At 33.9% G+C, this 17,799-nt stretch overlaps 4 protein-coding genes and 1 non-coding gene across 11 annotated transcripts; all 5 read right to left on the bottom strand.

Moving 5' to 3' along the window:
- Window positions 1-166: 166 nt before the first annotated feature.
- On the bottom strand, window positions 167-6,050 carry LOC125874110 (DEK domain-containing chromatin-associated protein 1-like). 6 transcript variants are annotated; one of them, XM_049554929.1, is made up of 11 exons: window positions 5,629-6,050; window positions 4,525-4,558; window positions 3,603-3,682; window positions 3,409-3,468; window positions 3,151-3,264; window positions 2,984-3,064; window positions 2,773-2,850; window positions 1,208-1,709; window positions 771-868; window positions 657-687; window positions 167-556 (listed from the first exon to the last, which is right to left on the bottom strand). In XM_049554929.1, exons 1-11 carry the CDS (start codon window positions 5,953-5,955, stop codon window positions 372-374), a joined length of 1,590 nt encoding a protein of 529 aa, XP_049410886.1. In that variant the 5' UTR covers window positions 5,956-6,050; the 3' UTR covers window positions 167-371. The 6 variants fall into 6 exon arrangements, with proteins under 6 accessions (XP_049410886.1, XP_049410884.1, XP_049410887.1 ...); XM_049554927.1 differs by having other exon boundaries at window positions 2,773-2,853; window positions 5,629-6,049; XM_049554930.1 differs by having other exon boundaries at window positions 1,208-1,706; window positions 2,773-2,853; window positions 5,629-6,049.
- Window positions 6,051-8,599: 2,549 nt separating this feature from the next.
- Window positions 8,600-11,236, bottom strand: LOC125874186 (11-beta-hydroxysteroid dehydrogenase A-like). The gene is made up of 6 exons (XM_049555032.1): window positions 11,034-11,236; window positions 10,574-10,766; window positions 10,410-10,495; window positions 9,801-9,932; window positions 9,540-9,704; window positions 8,600-9,005 (listed from the first exon to the last, which is right to left on the bottom strand). Exons 1-6 carry the CDS (start codon window positions 11,220-11,222, stop codon window positions 8,721-8,723), a joined length of 1,050 nt encoding a protein of 349 aa, XP_049410989.1. The 5' UTR covers window positions 11,223-11,236; the 3' UTR covers window positions 8,600-8,720.
- An 871-nt stretch (window positions 11,237-12,107) lies between these two features.
- LOC125872440 (HVA22-like protein e) lies at window positions 12,108-13,911 on the bottom strand. Its single transcript, XM_049553166.1, has 5 exons — window positions 13,725-13,911; window positions 13,626-13,652; window positions 13,267-13,389; window positions 12,442-12,601; window positions 12,108-12,143 (listed from the first exon to the last, which is right to left on the bottom strand). The coding sequence occupies exons 1-5, from the start codon at window positions 13,769-13,771 to the stop codon at window positions 12,108-12,110; spliced, it is 393 nt and encodes a 130-aa protein (XP_049409123.1). The 5' UTR covers window positions 13,772-13,911.
- Window positions 13,912-14,958: 1,047 nt separating this feature from the next.
- LOC125874041 (mitotic-spindle organizing protein 1B-like) lies at window positions 14,959-17,088 on the bottom strand. Of its 2 annotated transcripts, XM_049554852.1 has the most exons (3): window positions 17,012-17,060; window positions 15,975-16,009; window positions 14,959-15,837 (listed from the first exon to the last, which is right to left on the bottom strand). In XM_049554852.1, the coding sequence occupies exon 3, from the start codon at window positions 15,827-15,829 to the stop codon at window positions 15,608-15,610; it is 222 nt and encodes a 73-aa protein (XP_049410809.1). In that variant the 5' UTR covers window positions 15,830-15,837; window positions 15,975-16,009; window positions 17,012-17,060; the 3' UTR covers window positions 14,959-15,607. The 2 variants fall into 2 exon arrangements, with proteins under 2 accessions (XP_049410809.1, XP_049410808.1); XM_049554851.1 differs by lacking the exon at window positions 15,975-16,009 and having other exon boundaries at window positions 14,961-15,837; window positions 17,012-17,088.
- A 143-nt stretch (window positions 17,089-17,231) lies between these two features.
- Window positions 17,232-17,303, bottom strand: TRNAD-GUC (transfer RNA aspartic acid (anticodon GUC)). Its single transcript has one exon. It is a non-coding gene; the product is annotated as a tRNA-Asp (tRNA).
- Window positions 17,304-17,799: the final 496 nt, after the last annotated feature.

The following is a 17,799-nucleotide window of genomic DNA, read 5'->3' as shown; positions in this document are numbered from 1 at the left end:
CAGTGTTCAATGTTTGAGTCTTGAGAATGAAAAAAAAAATCTTAATAGGGGATTATACGATGTTGCCACATTTTGTTGAATACAATTATACAACTGAAAATATCAACATTAAGCATCTGCAGATTCACATATTAAGCAAAGAGAAGTGCAGCAACATAAATACAAGAAATTGATAACTATGATATTCAGCATCAGATGGTATACTGTTGCTATAAAAGAAATGCAAAGACTAACTCTAGAACAAGCCAAGGCAAAACAAATGCCTTATATACGAACCCATCGGGGTCACCATCTTAATCCAGCTAATATAAATAAAAACTACAAACAAGATGTATAAAACCTTAAACCTATCCTTCTACTAGACTCATAAATTAAGTATCACTATCATCACCTTCATCATTCTCAGCCTTGGGGTCATCCCCTTCATTTATTTCTTCATCATCCTCAGCCTCAGGGTCATCACCTTCTTCGTCGTCACTCATGTTATTTATTACATCAGTGATGATAGCCTTCACCTCTATTTTCCTATGCATCAAATCTACACCGAAATGGCTACCTGTAATGAACACCAGATACACGGTTAATCACCAAATGAGAGAGCAGTACTATCAAACTTCTTTAAGAACAAGCAATACAAGAGTCTCCTTAGGTCATACCTAGATTTCGGATGATATCAGATAAAGTTGCCTGCATTTTGAAGAGTACAACAAACCTGATTAGTAAATAAAGTTCATGTTCTTGTGTATTTAACACACCAAGATATCACTTACAGAGTTAAAATCCACTTCTTTCAGAATATTTACAACTGCTGCATGAATTTCTTCATTGCTGGGCTCTGCCTTGGCCTTCTTGCCACTTTTTTCTTTTCCTATTCCAGAAGATTTTGAAAAATTTTCAAATGATAGATATATAAGACTAATAAGAGATTCAGAGTTGTGATTACCTTGTATATTAATCCCTAAATAAATATTATATGTGAGAATAAGATATTGGATTATCACCAAGATATTAAAAGAGGCTGAATGGAATGGTGCATCATTTTAGTTGATTCAAAATACTGAAAGGATCACTCCATATTGTATGATGAAACACCATCTCAAACAAATACCTCAAAAATAGAACATAAAATATAGGTTTTTTACCTCAAAAAAAGATGAATAAAAGGGCATATATTGAATCACCAATGAATAAACAGAAAGTTACTCACCTTCCTTTTCAGAAACCTTAGCAGGAGTCTTGGTTGATTTTTTCTTGTTAGAAGCATTTTCCTTCACTGACTCATTTTCTTCTTTTTGACTTTTCTTTTCAACTTTTTGTTTCTTAGGTGTAACTAGTGAATCAGCACCAGAAGCACCTCTTTTGGAAGCTGTACCTGAAGACACTTTGGTAGATTTAGTCATGCTTTTAGGGGATTTAGCAGGGTTATCCTTTTTCACAGCCTTGGGCTTCTCTGTTACTTTGTTTCCAGAATCCTTCTTTGAAGAAACATTCCCATTGAACTTCTTTTTCTTTGGTTTCTCTTCCTCTGCCTCTGCCTCTTCCTCTTGCTCTTCATTTTTTTCTTCCTCTTTTTCTGAACCACTCTCTTCATGATCACTTCCTACTTCATTGGCTTCCTCATCATCATTGTCAGCACCAGATTCATCTCTGGTACTTGATGGCTCCTCATCAGTTTCATCTTCCTCTAGTTTTGGTTTCTGATGCTTCTGCTTTGAATTGAACGTAAGAGAAGAATTACTTTTTCAGTTAGATATATGACAGGCATTTGCAGGAAAAACAACAGCTTAAATTTGAAAATGTGCCCAACTATTTATGGCTGATTACAGACTCAACTTGTGAAAACAATGTTTAAAGCAAAGGAAACAAGTATAATTTTCTCTCAATGATCACGCAATCTGCAACTGGCAAAATTAAAAAGACATATGTATCAACTTACTCTATATGCATTAGATTACATACTATTATTAGTAGCTGTTAATTCCAATATGCATTGAAGAAGTACATACAAATTTCAAAATAAGAAAGGTATCTTAAGACAGTGATACCGCCACTAAATAGTCTTAAAACCCTAATAATTATTGTACCACTTCAGATGTAAACTGATGTCATTCTTTTGGTTATATACCTATACGGGGACCATAAGATCATTTATGTTGGGTAAAGGCAGCCTTTACTGATAATCAATTTTCCTGGTAGTCATTGACTCTAAACTCTTCTTCCCTTTTCTTTATCACTTCCCACAAGTAGCAGGAGCATCACTTGGAGTAGTGAGCATGTCTGTTATCTCTCCACAAAAGTGTTCCTGAGAAGAATGTTGAGGAAAGGGCCCAAAAAAAGGGAAGAACAATGAAGAACAAGAAAATGGGAGTCTCAATTCCTATGGCTATAATCATGTCTGCAAAGAAACTTATCAGTTCTTTTTCTTCTTTTGGGACAATAGCAATTTAAAAGTTCTCAATTTGTTTTTTTGGACAACAGTGGTGGCCACACTTTTGCACATACTCCAACTATTGCAACAAATACTTGCATCCTCCTGCAATACAAATTTGGAGCAACTCTACCCCCAAGACTTAAAGAAAATGAGAAGAAATGATGTAATTGCTAATTCTTTTGCCTTTTATGGGAATTGATTGGCATGCAACACCATTTGGTGCCAAAAAATAAGTAAACATAAACCATTACTTTGAAGTTAGGAGTAATAACATTATAAACTGCAAATTTGTTACAGTATCAGGCTCTCAAAGAGAATGAAGATGTTAAAAGAGAGCTAACCTTTGCAGACTTTCCTGCAGCTTTGTCCAAGGAACCTGTGCTTTTGGAAGTTTTTCCCTTTGTTTTTCGCTTCTTACTCTTCTGAGATCAAAATGAACATAATAAAAGGAATAACTACATTACAATAAACATATGGTTTAATTGTACCAAAGTCATAACAAAAAGTGGCACTGTGAAAAAGAGGAAGCAGCAAATGCAGGATCAGCTGTACCTGTTCCTTCTCAGCAAGCAAAGAATCAGTTGTACTGTGAGGAGATTCCAGGAAGTCTAATAACTTCACAGAGAGCTCATCCTGCAAATTGAAATATGCAACATAATAATTAGCAGAACATATATTTTCTCAACAGAGCACACAGCAAACACATTGATAATACATGCCTTCTTTGTTGCAGATTTACTAACTGGGATATTGAGTATATCACAAAAAAACAGTAGCTTTTCTTTGACACACTTGTCAAGCTTCTCTTTGATTTTTACCCTCTGTCTTTCCTGCTTGAGAAAGAGAGAAACATTACACAAAATACATGTCATTCACATATCATAAAGTCACTCGATGTTAATACTTGCATATTCCATGCACATATGTCACATCACCAAGGAATCAACAAGATATAGCAAAGCAGAGAGACTAACTACCTCATTTTCAACCCAAACATATCCAGAAAACAGTCCTATGTTTTTCTTCAAATTATGTGCCTGCAAATGGAAGGACGTTATTTAAGACTTGCATGATTAAGAAGCAATACTACCATAACCCAAACAATACAGTTGTGGGTTGAAATAGAATGTTTTAGGGCGTAATAGAATGCAAGAGTGAAGAAGAATATGACCTTTGTCTTCTTGCCAAAAAGAATGCTATGCAGCATCTGCAGGTTGTCATCCGGTTTTCTCTTGGACAACTTATATGCCACTGAAATATTACACAATACAATAGTTGTCAGTGGAATTATCATTGCACAATGCATTTCCCCAAATTTACTCGACCAAAAGATCAAACATATATAAAGCAGCCACAAAAATTAAATTTCACAAGCACAACAAAAAAAAATGCTTCAAAATTTGCTAGTACATAAAAATGTTGGCATCAAATATGAAAATTATGCAGCCAACAATCAGTCAATCTGAGTATTAGCTGGTAACCAATCTGTGTTGCCAGATATGCAAAAATAAACTTTCACAAAATCATACCTCTTTATTTTTTGCTAACAAAGATGATACCTCTTATATGGAAAGAAAAAAAAAACACAGCCGTAGTTCAGCTAGGTTGTTCATTGTTCCAGTGTATCAAATGGAATTCATTAGGCACACCTATTTTACAACAATGTATATATACTCACCTATGCTCATATGGCTATTAAAAAAAGTGAAGGGTACAGCAGAAGAATTTAAATGCTTAAACAGAATCATAAGATCCAACCCCTCCTCTTCTAAAGAAATAAACATAAACCAGATAAATGAAACAAAGCAATTACCTAGCAATGTTCATTATTCATGTTAGAAACACAGGCAGCTACTGCAAAATATAATTAGCAACCAGCACAAACTGACAATACAACAATCAAAACACAAGGATTTTGTTGGCACAAGAAGCATGTTGTTATGTTACACACTCAGTGAATATTTGTTAACTGGTATAACTAAACCTAATTAATTTCTCTAAGATGACCTTGATAATATACATAAAAACAAAAAGAAGAAAAGGCTGACACCAATAAAGGGAAAAAGTGGCTGAATAAATAAAAGAAAATGTACCATTTGGGATGTCCTTCAGCTGTGTACCTTGACCCTGCATTTAATCACCAGAATAATAAGAGGGGATCCCCAAAAATATGACAAATGCTAGTAACATTTCTGGTAAAAATTGAAACAAGACATTTCAATAGCGCTTGTCCAATAGAAAGATCCAAGAAACATGCAAGAGAATAACAAATGGGGTATGCGTGATTATAAGGGAATGTGCAATAATGTTGGTGCCAGGGGCGGACCCACGTGGGTTTCAGGGGGTTCACCCGAACCCCCTCGACAAAAAATTACATTGTATATATAAGGTAATCTTTTGTATTTATATATATATATATATATATATTGAACCCCTTTAATGACGAGGAGAGATTGATAGTCTAGTGGCAAGTCCCTTTGAAATTAAGTTTCATGTCAAGGGTCAAACTCCTGTGTTACCGTTTAATTTTTTTATTTTTCAGTTTTATTTTTTTCTTTTTTAGTTTCAGTTCCGTTTTTCACGTTTTTTTTTTAGTTTATTTTTAAATAAAATATGCTAAAAGTGTGGTTTTAAACCCAACAACATTCAAGGGTCCGCCACTAAAATTATATACTACTACTTCCTTGAAATTTTGTTTTGTTGGCTTATATAGCGTTTATACTTTTATTTTTCGAACCCCCTGAACGAAAATCTTGGATCCGCCACTGGTTGGTGCATAACTATTTTTCCTTGATTTCCTTAGTCACATGGGATATCAGTGATTATACTTTTCATATGACCAGATCTTACTGTACATTTTGCGATCTACCTCAATAAACCAACAAAAATCAAACTTTAACCAAAAGATTAAACGAATCGCAAAAACCCGAAACGGAACAGAGGCAGATGGCTAAACTTAGCAATAACATTACTAGTTTGGCAGGTTTTTCCTTTATTTAATCAGTTTTACACTTGGATTTAGCAATCATAGCTAGTTTGTTTGAGATTGCATAATTGATCAAATAAAACCGGATAAAAAAACTTGCCTCTCATTAATTAGTACTAACATAAAGATGAATAGCAAATAAAGATCACTCTTTTATCTCTATGAAAACGAAGCATGTGAATTTTCAAAATCAGAAAATTTAGAATTATACCTTCCCAATGGACAAGGGTTTGGTCGCAGAACCTCTAGCAACCAAAGACTCAAAATACCTCTCCACTGTTTTCCTTTCCCTCGTCGGCCTGGAACCTGGTGTTTTGGGCGAAACCGCATCATCACTTTTCCCTTCCTCCTCTTTCTCTACACCTCCATCTTCTACCTTCTTCACAACTTCTTCCTTCACCTTCTCATCTTCTTTGTCTACGTCCATTTCCTCTGCACCCTCTTTTTCTTCTTCGCTACTCTTTTTCGCCTTCTCCTCTTTCTCAATTGATTCCTTTTCGTGCTTCTTCTCTTCTAGGGTTTCTTTCACGGACGCCATGGAAGTTATCAGTAGGTTTTGTTTGTGCTTTGAAGAGAGAGAAATTTTGTGAACAAAACAGTTGAATAAAGAGTGGTGTGGTGTAATGTTATGAATGGGCCTAGACCAGTATTGACAAAGCAGCCCAAAATAAGATTAAGTGGGGGCTAATAAATAGAGACTTGGGAGTTGGGACAGCAAAATAGAAAAATGCAAATTGTTGAAAAAAAAGGTCTAGACCTCTCATCCCCTTATATGAGTTCTACTTCTCATCCCCTTTCTTCTTCTTGCGTTCTTCAATTTTCATCTAGTTCTTAAATTCCTATGTAATTTCAGTAACGAGTTAATGAAATAAATTTGTCGATTATTTGAATTTGAATTGAGTTGGTCTTGTTATTGGGTTTGTTACATGTAATGGACCATATTAGTCAGATTCGAAAAATACAACTGCAAAATTTTGCGGGAAAATTCTTTTGGAAAAGCGCGGGTAGATCTGGAGCGAAAAATAAAAAAGGGGAATTTTTTCGAATGAATTTCAAAAAAATTGCAGATAAACATGAATTTTTACCCGCCAATGCCACGTTTTGTTTCACGGTCAGCACTATTGACCTGCCCGTTTGATGTGGATTTACGTGGAGAAAATTTATCAAAATGGTCCTTTAGTGTACAAGGGTTAGACTAATTTGGTCCCTAATATATACTAGGCTTACATTTGAAGTCATAACATTGTATTAAAAAAAATTATGATTTTAATTTTTTGAAATTAAAAACTTCATACTCGACGGGAAGAAGAGATTGTGCATATTATTATATACAAAAAAATAAATAGTTATTGCTATAATTGAGTAATGATCTCCATAACAATCTCCATAAAATTATGTGTATTTAAAAGTTTGTGATAGCAAATATTTATTTATAAAAATAACATATAAATATATGATTTATCAACACAACATTTTAAGATATTTCAATATTTTATTTATGAACTATGGTTACTTAATTACTCAAAATACTTTATCCGTTTCAATTTATTTATTTTCTCTTTTTTTTTGTTGGTGGTAATTTTTTAATTTATTTTTTATATGATATATTTAAGACTATAAAATTAAATAATATTTTAATATATTTTACATTTAAAATTATATATATTTTTAAATCAAATCAAATTGAAATCAGATAAATTAATTAAAATGGTCCATCAATTTTTGGATTTAAGATGAAAAGTCCAGTTAACTCAAAATACATCTTCTTTTCAAACTCATATATTTTACTATATAAGAAGAGGGAATAATCAATCACAACAACTCAACATGTGGTCCAATAAGAAGAGAGACCAATATATTTATAAAAATAAATGACATATAAAATAAAATAGAGAGAGTATTATTTTTGGAAAATGAAAAAGGACAAAACACATATAAAATTAAAAGACATAAAAAAAAGTTGGTTTAACTCTCAAACATAAAAAGTTACATATGTTATTAAAAACTTTAATAAAAAGTACTATAATTTACAATAAATAATAACTTAAAATATCTACAAGACAAAAAAAACACACTAATTTTTGTACTGCTTCTGTCACATAAATTAGGATTGGGATGATTTTAAAATTTTAATTTTGGTTATACGTTATAAAATAGCCCAAAAATTTAATGATATAATTTTTTTTAAAAATAACCGAATGAATCGTCCTATCGATAACCCTAATGTTACTTCTACTCTGTTTATTTTTACTTAAATTTAGAAAGATATGCTTCATTTCTACCCTCAATCTTATCGCTACATTTATTTGCTATTTAAAATTGAAATTAAAAAGACAAATGACAAATAAGTTTCTATATTAGCTCACTTATGAGCAAAATATATTATAACAATCTTTACTAATTTTATAACAATACATAAACTATAATCCCTCCGTCTCATATTAGATGGGCACTTCCAACTTTACACGGTGATTAAGAAATCATTAATATATTGGAAGACTTCACCATTTTGCCCTTTGTTTATATCAATGCACATTGAAATGAGTTACAAAAAATACACATACAATATAGGAATGGTCATATTAATTGTAGGGGTAAAATGGAAAAGAATAATTAATTCTATCCTAATTTAATAAGTGCTCAAATAATATGAAAAAAATATTTTTAGTAAGATTCTCATCTAATATGGGACGGAGAGAGTAACAATATGACTTTATTAATGTTGGGCCCGGGCAGTGCCCGGGCTTTCTTTACTAGTATATATATATATATATATATATATATAAACAAAATATTCATATCTTGTTAATTTAATTTTATATATTGATATATATTACTCCCAAGAATGGTTTAGTTTCCTTTTTAATCTGTTTCAAAAATAATGTCCCCTTTCCTTTTTGGGCAACACTTTAACTTCAATTTTTCACGTGACATGTTTAAACCACAAGATTAAAGGTATTTTGGTACATTTGACATAATTTTATTTTAGAATCAGAAAATTAAAAAAACTTCTTTATTTTTCTTAAACTCCGTTTCAAGTCAAACTAGATCTTTTTACGGATGGAGTATTAATATTGTCCTTATAAAGAGTAATTGCAAAGGCCACTCTTCAGTTGTTGGGACCTTGATAACATCGTGTCCTTTCAGTTGATTTTAGAGAACAAACACACTGTATGATTTAATGAAACATCCTCAATTTTATTCATAGTCACAATACAAAGGTCTTTCTAATTGAAACTCATGTTTGTAGGAAACAGGAGACAACACAACTCATGAAACTACAACCTTTTTTACATCAGAACATTAATCAGTTTTTGTTTCTCCAGTCCTGATAGTCTCGGGATATAACACGTTTTGCGCGCCAGTATAATCCACTACTTTCTTGCTAAGTGCATCCTCTGGTGAAGTTCCGGTGAGATGCATCAGCCTATACATCCATTCTAACACCTCGGGGGCAAACACCTTCCACAAGTAGCTAACCCGAAACCAAGCTGGTATTGTAACATATCTTTCGCCTCGGCAAGCACTATTGACGATTGTCTTGGCACATGATTCAACCTTAGCCACTGGAGTCGCGCCTATGAATACCTAGTTCACACAAAAATGTCCACTTTCTTGCTCAAAATGAATAATGTACGTAATTCTTTTCTTTGTAGAAGCAAATGATGGAACATTAGCCTGAACCGATCAAGTTATCAAACCAATAGAAGAAACATAGTCCCTCGGTGCTAAAATCAAGTAAACATTCTTTACAAAGACGATGTGTAAAGACTGTTTACTCAATCAACAACTTTTTACTTGTTATAGTGGCTATCTACAAATTCATATGTTACCTAATTACATTTTCTACACAATGTACCTGTTATTTTAAGTCACCTTAGCATGATGCAACAGGCCACTATCTATACAGTGTCATTTTTCAGACATAAGTTAATTCCAATTCCAATTTTCTGTGTATTTAAGCTTGGTTTCCATAAGTATATTCTTAACGACCATAATCTTAAAGCATTGTTCGTGGAAAGGAACCAAATTTTGAGTAACTTGTCAAAATATCAAGCTAGTGGCCATCTATAGCCAGATGAAGATTAAATGCAGAAACTAGTAGCAAAGAGGAAAACTTACATCCCTCATTCCTTGATCAACCTCTACATCGCCACCCTTACCGATGTATTTGCCTTGCGTCAGTTCAGATTCAACAAAGCCAGGCGTCACCAGAGTTATCTTGATGTCCTGCCCCAACTCAATTCTTAACGTCTCGAAGAATTGAGATACTGCTGCTTTGCTTGCCTGCCATAACAAAATTTTCAATAGGGTCATCAAGATAAAATGTGACCGGTTCCAATGGAAGAATAGAAGCAGTTAAGTTTATACTTAGTTACTTACATTGTAAAAGCTTGATCTTGGAACAGGCAGCCAAGAAGCAGATGAAGAAAGCACAATGATCCTTCCCCCACTATACCTAAGAGATGGAATCGCAAAGCGGGTCATGTAAACAGAACCCCAGAAGTTGATGTCCTGCCAAATACAAAAAACATGTAAATAACAATTACTATAACTTTAGTCCACGAGTAGTGCGTGCACATTTTATCTGCATCAAGTTAAAAATCACACATAACACTAGGTAAATGCGAGTCAATCCTGATTTAGTAACCTAAAAACTCAACATACAACCGATTAATATACATCGGTTGAGTCATCAACTATGAAAATGACTAAGAACGACAAACTATATCAGATGGCCAACTCAATCTCTTGTTAGCATTCATCCAGGTTTAAATTCGGTATTCCACGGGTAGTCCAGACCCAAATTAAAGCTTCTGTTCTAGCTCAACACAATGAAAGTACACAGCACTAGTAAACTTATTTGTCACCGGTATCATTAACATTTGCCAAAGGTAAGTTATCATAAAATTTCTTTATTTATGGTTTTATTGTGATAAAACTTCAAATTGCCCGCTTATACGTAACAATCGAAATCAATTTCCACTTTACCATGACAGATTTAAAATCAGCGACATCTTCTGTATCTTCGAACAGAGCAATCGCGTGCACTCCAGCATTATTAACCAGATGGTCCACTGCATTAATAACACAACAAAAAGAGTTACATGCATAAAACATGATTAAACACGAGAATCAAACGAATTAAAACTGACATCGGCCAAAGTGACTCATGGTTTGATCAATAATCATTCTACAGTCTTCGGCTTTCGAAACATCAGCTTGAATTGTTATAACATCTGGTGAGCCTAGCTCACGTGCCCCTTCAGCCACTTCATTCAAACTCCTATCTCTTCTGGCTGCAAGGGTTAAACATGCTCCTCTTTTGGCGTACTCATATGCCACATACTGCAAATTAATTGTCGCCAGAATTATAAATCGGTTTCAAATGTAGCAATTTTTCCACTTCACTAGAGTTTTTTCGTTTATGTAAAAAAGAAGATTAATCAACAAGTTATATATTATTACTCACATTTCCATTTCCCAGAAAACTCAGCTAAAGTTAGGTGATCCTAACATAAAAATCCATGTATTATTACTCACATTTCCATTACCATGTATTTTTTTTGAAATCAAAATACATTAAAACGAGTAAAATGGTTGAAAATAACGAACCTCGCCAATGCCAGATGAAGCCCCAGTGATGATGACGACCTTTCCAGAAACATCTTCACTAAAAAGTGTGCCCAAAATTGAGAGAACGCACTTGAAAAATTGAAAAGGTGGTAAGAAAAGAAGCAAGCTGAAGAAGGAAACCGGAGGAGCGACTAAGTTGAGAAATTTGTGAATTAGTTCAACCAACATTGTCTCTGATGATTTGGACTCTTTTAATTTAATAATAATGGTATGAGAAAACAAAAGAGTTATTGTTATCCACTTATATATCCTTGATAAAATAAAATAAAAGCAAAACAGAAAGATAGAGATGAAGAGGGGAAGCGGTGTTGTATTTACTACAACTGTTGGCACCACTGCATGGAAGCAACATGACACGTTTTCGATCTCAGTCAAAGCGGTCGTCATGTGTCTTTTTGTATGGAAGACAGATCAGATCGATATAGGCATCATCGATTCCTATTTATCTCATTTGCCAGGTATATATATATATATATATTGTTGTGCTTACACACAATTTTATTTTATTTTCATTTTTCACTCGATAGCTACAACTAAAAGTATACGAATTGAATAGTGAATTTTATAGATGAAGAAAAAAATGGTACATGGTTTAGATTTGTCTCTCATTTTTCCCATCAATTAATAAAATATTTGACACTGCGAGTCCATACTAAAACTGTCTTGTTTAATATAGTACAAGGGAGTTGTTGATGAAATTACAGAGATACAATAGGTTATCCATCACTTGTAGGAAATTAAAGTGATGGATGATTACAAATCGTTGCTCTACATGATCTAGCGTGTTAGAATGGTAGGATGGAGGATTACAAAAACTCTACTTACTTTGAGAACACTACAATTAACAGACGTCAAGCACTAATTCCATACATGCATCAAACTAAGAACTCTCATCGATAAGCAAACAATTATTAGTATTACATATTTTTTGAAGTGGCGATATAACATTCACATTAAGATCTTCACCAATTCCTATTCTGTTAGTATTATTACAGATATATATAGTGTTCTTTCGCTGATTAGAACGCAACGCTTTCACATAAATCGGCCTCCTCAATCAGTCCGATCTTCACTGGGTTTCACGCTCACCTGTCCCAAAAAACATTCAAATAAATTACTACACACTTCCTGGGGATAATATATTCTCTCAAAAAATGGCACATGAAATCGCAATATAATGTATTCTTTGGCATTTGAGAGTTGCAATATTTTAAAAAATCTCCATTGTGTGTTAGCATCAGATAAAATCTATTCATTTCAAGTTTGTGACCTACATTAACTATAAGCAAATCAACATATATAGGTGGGCATGATATATAAATCAATAACTAATAGACCAATAACTGGCCATGATCGGTTCAATTAACAAAAGAGATGATTAAATCACCTTGGGAGGAGGAGAAGATTTGTCTCTGAAATATCGAGCTCCATATTTGGTGATGAGTTTTTCCCTAACAAACTTCTCATAAATAAAAGCAGCTCCCCTGAACTGGGGAAGAACCAGCCATGCTACCATTGCTAGCTTCAAATCATACCAAATAGGTATCCTACAAACCAAGTACATTAAAATTTTATATATACTTTTCGAAAACTAATTGAAGATCATATTCTCTATCCACCCCCGGTCTCCTCAGTTCTATGCAGAGGCGGACCCACCCTTCTAGGTGGGGTGTACGTGCACCCGTTAACTTTGGTGCACCCGAAGTCCTCATATTTGAGGACTAAAGTAATATTGGTGCACCCGAAGTCCTCAAATCTTGGGTTCGTCTCTGGTTCTGAGACTAGACTAGGTATGTTGTTGTTCGTCTCTCTATTAGGGTATGTTTGGAAATTATTCAGTAACTGCTACCCATTATATGTGAACACATTAATAGTTATGGTACAATTATTTCCTGTGCAACTTCTTTTTTTCATTTCTGTGTAATTATTTAGCTGTGTAAAGTCGCAATGTAACGTACATGGGCAAACAATTACAGAGTAGTTTCCATTACAGAGTAACAAGTGGTATCAATTAACTTTAATTCATGCTGATCAACTACTTCCTAGGCAATTGGCTATACAAACACACTTTTTTTAACTAATGTAACTAACTCAAATCTAATTACAAGGCGGCTGTCAACTAGTTTTGATAAGAGTCCTAGTAATACTACTACTTTTTCTTAGCTATCTTAAGAAAAAAAGTCAGGGGAATTAAGAAAGGGATGTTACTTACCATTGAAGCATGGGTTGAAGGAGCATCTCCATAAGAGTGAGAAAAGAATAGAGAATCCAGTAAGCAAGCCATTGCTCATCATCCAACTTAGATGTGCTCTCTATAGCCACTACTGATGCATATCTTTCATCATCACAAAACAAAATATCAAACATTTCACGGAAAACTGAAATAATTAAGGTGGTTTAAATGCATTACTCCCTCTACCCGTCCCAATTTCTATGGCACAGTTCAGATTCCGAGAGTCAAACTAAGAAATTTTGTCCATACAATCTTATAAGGTTTGGTTTTTGAAGGTAAAAGATTTTTCTCTCGAAATTCAAAAAACAAATTAAGTATAAAGTAATATAAATACTTACAGAGGATAGAGCAACATCACGGATGGCCTGCATATGATATTAAATCAGAAGGAAATTTAAGGAGAAAGAGGAAATGCAAATAAAAAGTAAAATATTTACCCGGCAAGAGTATGAAGGTGAGTCATGACAGTCAAAAATTTACCCATGATTATATATTCTTCTGCTGCTGAAAAAACTAAAGGTTTGTGCCTGCAACTAAAGAACAATACCGATCCTTAATTCTTCTGTCAATTGCAGTTTTATTAGAATTGTTTCAAACAGAGATAGATAGTGACAACACATTCATAACACCAACACACGTGGAGTCTGCTAAAGTTAGCTACTGCCTACTAGGCATCTCATTCTCTCCAGCCTGCGTAAGCACTACCACAAATAGTAATACATTAGTGCTCCAGATTTTTTCGGGTCGGGTCGAAATGAACTGATAAAATATTCGACTCATCACTAATTAAAAATGAGTTAAATAGTTTAAATATATACTCCTTCCATTTTTATTTATTTATCTACCTGCAAGTTAATTACATGGAGAAAGTTTGTACCAAAAGTATCCTAGTGATTCTAATGGCATTTTATTTTTGTGACCAGGACAAAAAAGGTGCTCTTGACATTATAGTCAATGTCGTTGTACTGAATAAACATTTAATCAATTTCTATTCATATGATGTATACAACTCTGGTGGATGGTTAGCTTTAGTTCGCTAGACCTGGTTGAATTAACAATTTTTTAGACTAGTTTGATAGTCTTAGTTTCCTCTTACTTTCTGATATTGTTCTTGATCCAATCTGAAGACCACGTATATCGTATGTTATTCCATTCATAATTCGTTTAGGTATAATTAATTTACGAGAGGTTGGAGTAAGCAGAGTGACCAGCATAATCTATTTATTAGTAGTATTTAGTAGTACGTGCATCGATTCCATCCCATTACCAAAGATTGGTTGGGTAACACAACTGTAAAATAAAGGTAGTCAGTCAATAGAATAGGAAGAAGAAAAAAAATACATGGTACCGTACAACAATTTTGACTTTGTTGATCAAGAGATCACCTAGTGTTTTTTGTTTCTACTGAATTTAAACCTGAAACCTCATGGTTTTCAACCCACTACATTGACCACTAGGCCACACGTAGGTGCTAAAACTCCCTTCACCTTGTGAATTGTGCCTCAGGAATTCTCCATTTAAAAAAAAAAAGATCATACTTGCTAGGACTCAACTAACTTGGAGAACTTGTTTCTGTCTTGACATAGTGACATCAATAACAGAAACAAATCAGTATTTTGAGAGAAGAAATGTAATGATTCCACAAATGAAAAGCAGATATAACCACACAAAAGATGGATGAAAAGCCAGCATTCTTTGGAGTGCATCCCCATTGTTAGATCAGATACTAGATATCATGTCATACAGAAAATTCTAGTATCTTGATACATTAATGTAGGCTGTGGGCAAAGACATTTCAAATAAATGGAACTGTTTTCCACAGAAAATCTTACCTTTTCTGTATGTAAGACAATAAAATTGACATAAGATGCACTAACAGAAAAATCATTTGCTGACCAAGTTTATTCAACAACTCAATAGTTCTTCAACAAAAAAGGGAAGCCACTCTGATAGGATAAAAGCACGTATGGAATGCAAGCAGCGAAATTGGTTACAATTGCTCAATGGTTGTGTGACTAATGATTTAGTTGGTCATTCAGGGTTGCATTGGAATGAATGCACCTCAGGAAATAATCAATCAGCAGCTAGTAAAAGCATCCTTTTGAACTCCATTAAAACTATTCCTCGATAAGTACTTGCTTATAACGTATGGAGGCACTACTAGAACACCCAACAAAGTAAAAGATGATAGCTAAAGTTGGATAAGAGAACAAACCACTAACATATCAATCAACAGGGAAGAATAAAAGGGTTAAGAAAGAGCTCCTCTGAGATTGTTCCATCAAATTTCAGCAATCAATGGGATTCAAAATTAATCGGCCTAAGGTGCTGATGGAGCGGATGATTGGACAGAAGAAGAAGCCGGTGTTTCTCTACGAAACTCCTTAACTACAGCAGCCAAGGCCTCAGGATTGAAACCCAGTTCAGAGAGTGCAATCAGAACGGATAAACTGTGACGATCAAGCCCAGTGTCAAGAATGTTTGACATATGAATTACCAGATCGAGTGAATCCCGTGCGTTCCGTGCAGCTTCTGGATCCATTTGAGACACTGTAAATCCACAATCATGAATAGGAAAAGGTGATAGGTACATAATTTATGATTCAATTCATGCCTTGTACAGCAGAACTCATTGAAGTGAACAGAATAAGAAATGAATACTAATTTTCTGAGACGGAAATATTTACCAGTATAATGAACTGGATCAGCTTTTTTTCCTTTCCTACATCAACTTTAAACCATTCGCTTACTGAGGATTTGAAAAATAGGCACAAAACACTCCATACACTATATTACTGTTCCATCTTCATTCCTATACTTCTCTTTTAAAATAAAAAAGGCACAGAAGCAAATGGAATGCATATTGATTTTTTTTTTCAAAAAAAAATGACAGTAATGCTTCAACCAACTTGTGCGTCTGTAATAGTCCACAAGCACAATGCAGGCAAAATCTATTCACCAAGGTTAGGGAAAATGGGATCACCCTAAGTGGTGTAACTTTGATTTGAACCTAAGATCTCCAGGTTACCACTACTTACTACTCCTATTCCTCAGCCATTCAACCATACTCTTGAGATCACCAAAATGTATATTAACTTGTAAGAAACACAAAGACCAATACAAATTATAGCACATTATATATAATAATAATAAAGAGATCAATGATAAAGTTTTCCAAGCAATTCAATTACTATTAGATTTGAGCCGGTCAAGACGTGAATTGTGGTTGAAAAAAGATCAAAAATGTGCATCCAAAGGTGTGGCCTAGTGGTCAATGAAGTGGGTTCAGAACTATGAATCTCAATTTCAAATCCCAACGTAGTAGAGAAAAACACTAGGTGATTCCATCTATCCTAACCTTATTGTATAGATTAGTCCAGGGCACATACTTGATCATTTTTATTAGTTGAATCGGAATGCACTATACCATCCTTTCGTTTCCTTTACATCTTCCCAAAATGTGAGAAACCTACATGTATTAGTACACTATCACAACTATGGAACAATTAGTTACACGAGAAGCAAATAAAATGGATAAGAAAGAAAACAATATCCCTAATTCATACTTTTATCATTATAATCATTGGAATAAAGAGATAGAGAGAGCGGGATGTTGACTATTTGAATTTTCACATATGTAAGGTTCGATTCTCCACCTTGTAATACTCAAAAATCTAATTTCAACAATCCAAAAATAGAAAAGAAAGAGAAATAGAAAGCTTACAACTTGATCGCAAAGAACAAAGAGAGTGAAAATTCGCCGGAGGGAGAGTGAACGGGAAGAATGGTCAGAACTTGGCTGAAGAAAAAAAAATAGTAATTTGTGCGAAATTTCAAATTAGGGCCAAAATCAATTGGATTCGGGTTGATCTCCTAATAGCCCATAATGGAAGAAGCCCAATATGAGTTTTTTCGTTACCAAAAAAAAAGCCCACAAAAGTTTTCGCCGCTGCCGGGGATCGAACCCGGGTCACCCGCGTGACAGGCGGGAATACTTACCACTATACTACAACGACTTTGTTGATATGCAGTTGCTAAATTAGTAATAAAATATAAATTAATTTTGTTATTTTTCTCATCAGTTATAGGAAAATCAAACATATTAGTAGTAGTTATGTAAAGTTTATAATGAACATCAAATAATGCACTACTTATGTAAAAATTATATGAATATATTGTGCAAGACCATTGCTCGCAGGGGTGGATTTAGGAAGGTGAAAGGGGTGTCGACACTGCGTTATCAAAAAATTTACTATACAGTTAAGAAACAAAAGTAGATACAACGATTATATATTATAAGTGACACTCCTTAAACAAAGTATGCAAGTAGCCTAGATGGTTTTGTGCTGAAGATACATAGTCAAGGTTTTAGTTCCAAACCTTCACTGCCTCATTTTTCCATTTTTTATGTGTTTTATTCTTTGACCTTCATTGTTTGGTGCTTTGTAATTTTATTTTGTGTGTATATATATATATATATATATATATATATATATATATATATATATATAT

This window comes from Solanum stenotomum, chromosome 8 (assembly GCF_019186545.1).
Source record: "Solanum stenotomum isolate F172 chromosome 8, ASM1918654v1, whole genome shotgun sequence".
NCBI lineage: Eukaryota > Viridiplantae > Streptophyta > Magnoliopsida > Solanales > Solanaceae > Solanum > Solanum stenotomum.
This window is presented reverse-complemented; position numbering and strand designations above follow the sequence as displayed.

What these genes read in the sequence shown, in the direction of transcription:
- LOC125872440 (XM_049553166.1), bottom strand. Translation starts at nt 13,771, where the DNA reads ATGGGTAAATTTTTGACTGTCATGACTCACCTTCATACTCTTGCCGG. An exon ending in CACCTTCATACTCTTGCCGG is followed by an intron (nt 13,653 to 13,724) that starts GTAAATATTTTA and finishes TATCATATGCAG; the next exon opens with GCCATCCGTGATGTTGCTCT. An exon ending in CTTCAACCCATGCTTCAATG is followed by an intron (nt 12,602 to 13,266) that starts GTAAGTAACATC and finishes CTTGGTTTGTAG; the next exon opens with GATACCTATTTGGTATGATT.
- LOC125874041 (XM_049554851.1), bottom strand. Translation starts at nt 15,829, where the DNA reads ATGGATCCAGAAGCTGCACGGAACGCACGGGATTCACTCGATCTGGTA.
- LOC125874110 (XM_049554927.1), bottom strand. Translation starts at nt 5,955, where the DNA reads ATGGCGTCCGTGAAAGAAACCCTAGAAGAGAAGAAGCACGAAAAGGAA. An exon ending in TAAGGTTTCTGAAAAGGAAG is followed by an intron (nt 869 to 1,207) that starts GTGAGTAACTTT and finishes CTTCTGGAATAG; the next exon opens with GAAAAGAAAAAAGTGGCAAG. An exon ending in AAGAAGTGGATTTTAACTCT is followed by an intron (nt 688 to 770) that starts GTAAGTGATATC and finishes TTCAAAATGCAG; the next exon opens with GCAACTTTATCTGATATCAT.
- LOC125874186 (XM_049555032.1), bottom strand. Translation starts at nt 11,222, where the DNA reads ATGTTGGTTGAACTAATTCACAAATTTCTCAACTTAGTCGCTCCTCCG. An exon ending in CTTCATCTGGCATTGGCGAG is followed by an intron (nt 10,767 to 11,033) that starts GTTCGTTATTTT and finishes ATTAATTTGCAG; the next exon opens with TATGTGGCATATGAGTACGC. An exon ending in TTGATCAAGGAATGAGGGAT is followed by an intron (nt 9,006 to 9,539) that starts GTAAGTTTTCCT and finishes TGTGTGAACTAG; the next exon opens with GTATTCATAGGCGCGACTCC.